At 58.1% G+C, this 3,677-nt stretch overlaps 1 protein-coding gene across 1 annotated transcript, besides 2 other annotated features; it reads left to right on the plus strand.

The window, feature by feature from the left end:
- Positions 1 to 267: 267 nt before the first annotated feature.
- Positions 268 to 314: a microsatellite.
- Positions 315 to 446: 132 nt separating this feature from the next.
- Positions 447 to 3,173, plus strand: Tco025E_02274 (lanosterol synthase; the record flags this gene model as incomplete). Its single annotated transcript, XM_029369203.1, has 1 exon — positions 447 to 3,173. The coding sequence occupies one exon, from the start codon at positions 447 to 449 to the stop codon at positions 3,171 to 3,173; it is 2,727 nt and encodes a 908-aa protein (XP_029230731.1).
- Positions 3,174 to 3,262: 89 nt separating this feature from the next.
- Positions 3,263 to 3,318: a sequence feature (GA-rich).
- The last annotated feature ends 359 nt before the right edge of the window (positions 3,319 to 3,677 follow it).

A 3,677-nucleotide genomic window follows, 5' to 3' on the forward strand; every position in this document is an offset into this window, starting at 1 on the left:
GGGAAGGAAAAAAAAGACGAAAAATGTGCGAACACACACGGAAAGTGAAACGAAAACGAAAAAAAAACAACAACAACGGCACGGTTACTGTCGGAGGAGAATAGGAGCAGAAGTATTGCACGCGTGGTACCCTCTGTGTACAAGCGTGTGTGTGCACTGTAGCGCTCACTCCACACACGTGCACTCGTTACCCACAGTGAAAAAGAAAGGGAAGAGACAGCAGTGCACATTGGGACTTGCCTTGACACCGTAATTTGATGTAAATACTTTCTTCTTTTTATTTTTTTTTATTTTTCCTTTTTTTTTGGTTATTTATATGTATATATGTATTGGATGAGCGACAATAAAAGGATAGAGAATTTATTCATTTATTTTAGCAAGTCAGATCTAGCTGGGGAGGAGAGGGAGTTGAGAGCTGTTGCCGTTGCTGCTGTGGTCTCTGCGTAATGACGGCGCTCAAGAACGGCGACAATGCGCCCCATAGAAAGAGCGACCCGCCGTCCATGACTTCTTCTTCGCCCTTTGCGTTTACGAGCGTCGTGCCCCGGCCTCCGGCAAGCTTCAGTGAGTACGTGCTGTCCTTGCTCTGGGCGCTTGGAAAGAAGTTGAGCCTATTTCTCTTTTTATTGCTTGCTGGCCCGGTCTTGCTGCTGCTGCATGGGCTGCTGATGCTGCTGGACCGGCACAATAGGCGAGCCGTCCTGCGGCACCAGCAGCTGTGGCCGTGCGAAAGTGTGCCGCACGTGCGTCCGGTGCGGGTTGCCGCGTCGCGCGAGTTTCCCCTTGAGCATTGGCACCTGCGCTGCGAGGACGGTCGGCAGCGGTGGTGCTACGGCGAGCTGCTAAACGAGGAGGAGGGCAACACACTCGGCAAGACGCAGGCCGCGGGCTTGGCGTTTCTCCCGTCCAGGGATGTTCCCATGGTGGGGGAGCACTATGAGTGGGCGGCGGGAAACGCCGTGTCGCCGACGAAGGAGCCAGACATGCGGGCGATCAAGGAAAAGCGACGCCGCTTTGTGGAGCAGTACCAACTCGGTCTCAAGACGACGACGGAGGTGCGTCGACGCGCGTCGCCGGAAGACGCCATGCGGGACGGGGTTGAGTTTCTCCTCCAGCTGCAGGATCCGTACTCCGGTCACTGGCCGAACGACTACAGCGGGCCACTGTTTTTAACCCCCGGTCTCATTTTTGTGAAGTTTCTGGTCGCTGCTGGGGATCTGCAGAGGATGTTTCCGCCGTACAAGGACCACCGGCACAAGGATGACACGCCATGCCGTTGCGGGGAGGCGGCGCGGCTGGAGTTGATACGGTACCTGCGCAACTACATGAACAAGGACGGCGGCTTTGGACAGCACACAGAGGGGCATAGTACAATGCTGGGGACGGTGCTGAACTACGTTGCGCTGCGCATGATGGGTGTGCCGGCCGAGGATGCCGATGCGACGCGGGCTCGCGCCTGGATACGCGGCCACGGTGGGGCGGTTTCCATTCCAACCTGGGGCAAGGTCTGGCTGTGTATCGCGGGTCTCTACAGCTGGGATGGCATTAACCCCATTCCCCCGGAGCTCTGGCTTCTGCCACGTTGGGTTCCATGTTCGCAGGGACGCCTGTGGTGCCACAGCCGCGTCGTCTCTGTGCCCTTCTCCTACCTTTACGGCATGCGGTGGATGCCTGAGCCGCACCCGCTCTTGATAAGTCTTCGCCAGGAGTTGTACACAGAGCCGTATCATCAAATACAGTGGGAGCAGCACCAGAGTAATATCTGCAAGTTGGACTGTTACACACCACTTTCCTCCACATACAAACTTGCCGCGATGGTGTTTAAATTGTATGAAAAGTGGCACAGCAAGGCTCTCCGCAGGCGTGCGATGGAGTTGGCCTGGTCGCACATTGCGTATGATGATGAGGACACCCATTTTATATGTCTTGGACCTGTAAACAAGTCATTGGATATGCTTGTTACTTGGATTCGAGAGGGCGAGGACAGTGGACGCTACCAGAATCATCTCACTCGCGTAGATGATTATTTGTATATGGGGCCAGAGGGAATGCGCATGAGCGGTTACAATGGCTCCCAGCTGTGGGATACCTCCTTTGCCGTGCAAGCCATATGTGCCTGTAGCATGGAGATGCTGTACCCGCAGGAGATGTCCCTCGCCCACCACTATGTGGACATTGCGCAGGTGCAGAGAGACCCTGAGGCGGCGGCCCACTTCTACCGCCATCGTACGAAGGGTGCATGGAACTTTAGCACCGCTGCACAATCGTGGCAAGTGTCGGACTGCACTGCAGAAGGTCTACGTGTGATTCTCTTGCTGCGTCACAGGCCATTTTCGGTCACCCGCATGCGTGACGCCGTGGACGAGATTCTTTCACTGCGCAACAAGAAGTCTGGCTGGTCTTCCTATGAGCCCATGCGTGCACCGGCCTACGTGGAGCTTTTCAATGCGGCCGACGTGTTTAAGGACGTGATGACAGACTACGGCTACGCGGAGTGCAGCAGCAGCTGCATCCACACCTTGGCGCTCTTTCGTCAGCACTACCCGGGGTACCGGCGGGCGGACGTCACCGCCGCCATCCGGGAAGGCGTACAGTACGTCCTCTCCTTGCAGCGACCGGACGGTGGCTTTTACGGGAGCTGGGCGGTTTGCTTCACCTACGCGGCGTGGCTTGTGGCCAGCGCGCTTTGCATCTCGCGCGAGATTGCTGATATGGCCAACCACCCTGCGTGCGTGCGTCTCATTGACTTCCTGCTCGCCCACCAGAACGCCGACGGGGGCTGGGGCGAGGACGTCACCGCCTGCATGCGCTCGCTCTGGGTGGACAACCCAAGCGGCAGCCAGATCGTGAACACCGCCTGGGCGGTGATGGCGATCATGTCGGCCGCAGGGGAGGCGGCCCGTGCGTCGCCGAAGCGGCGAGAGCAAGTCAGGGTCGCCGTGGAGCGCGGCATCCACCTCCTCATGGCGCGGCAGCTCATCACCGGAGACTGGGCGCAGGAGCGCATCAGTGGCGTGTTTAACGGCAACAACCCGATCCACTACCCGGGGTACAAAAACACGATGCCGGTGTGGGCGCTGGGGACGTACAACGCCTGGAAGAAGACCTACGCCGTCCCACGCTTCCGCGGCAGCAGTCTTCCGGGGGCGTTCGGGTTTGCAGGGAACGACTGAAGAAGTGAGAGCGGGAGCCGGCGGCGGGAGGGGGAGAACAATTTGTATGGGGGGAAAGCGAGGGCAAAGCCGGTGCAAGACCAAAACGTAGGAGGAGGAGGAAGAGGAAGAGAGAGGGAGGGGAAGGGGAAGGGAGGGATGGAGGGAAAAGCAAGAAAAAGGAAAAGCGAAATTCAACAAAAAAACGAGGGCGTGCTCCTGAGGGGTTCGAAGAGAAGCATGGAGAAATGAGGGGAGCGGGGACAAAAGGGCGTTTTTGTTTTCTCTTCCTTCGGGGAGCACACGAGAGGAAGCGCCCGGCTCTGCGTGCGTCTGGCCAACGCGCCCGACAGCAGCTTCTGCTCTCCGCGTCGTTCCATTGCGAATGGCTGGACGAGAGGCGGAGTCGTTGGCGGCCCGCCCCACCATGCGCGGGAGGCGGCGGGTGGAGGCCGTTTTCGGCGCCTCCACCATTTCATCAGTGACGAATTGCTGTAGAGGCGTGGAGGAGTCGAACTGGATTCG

The sequence above is a fragment of the Trypanosoma conorhini genome (genome assembly GCF_003719485.1).
Source record: "Trypanosoma conorhini strain 025E chromosome Unknown Tco_14.4_contig_00087, whole genome shotgun sequence".
NCBI lineage: Eukaryota > Euglenozoa > Kinetoplastea > Trypanosomatida > Trypanosomatidae > Trypanosoma > Trypanosoma conorhini.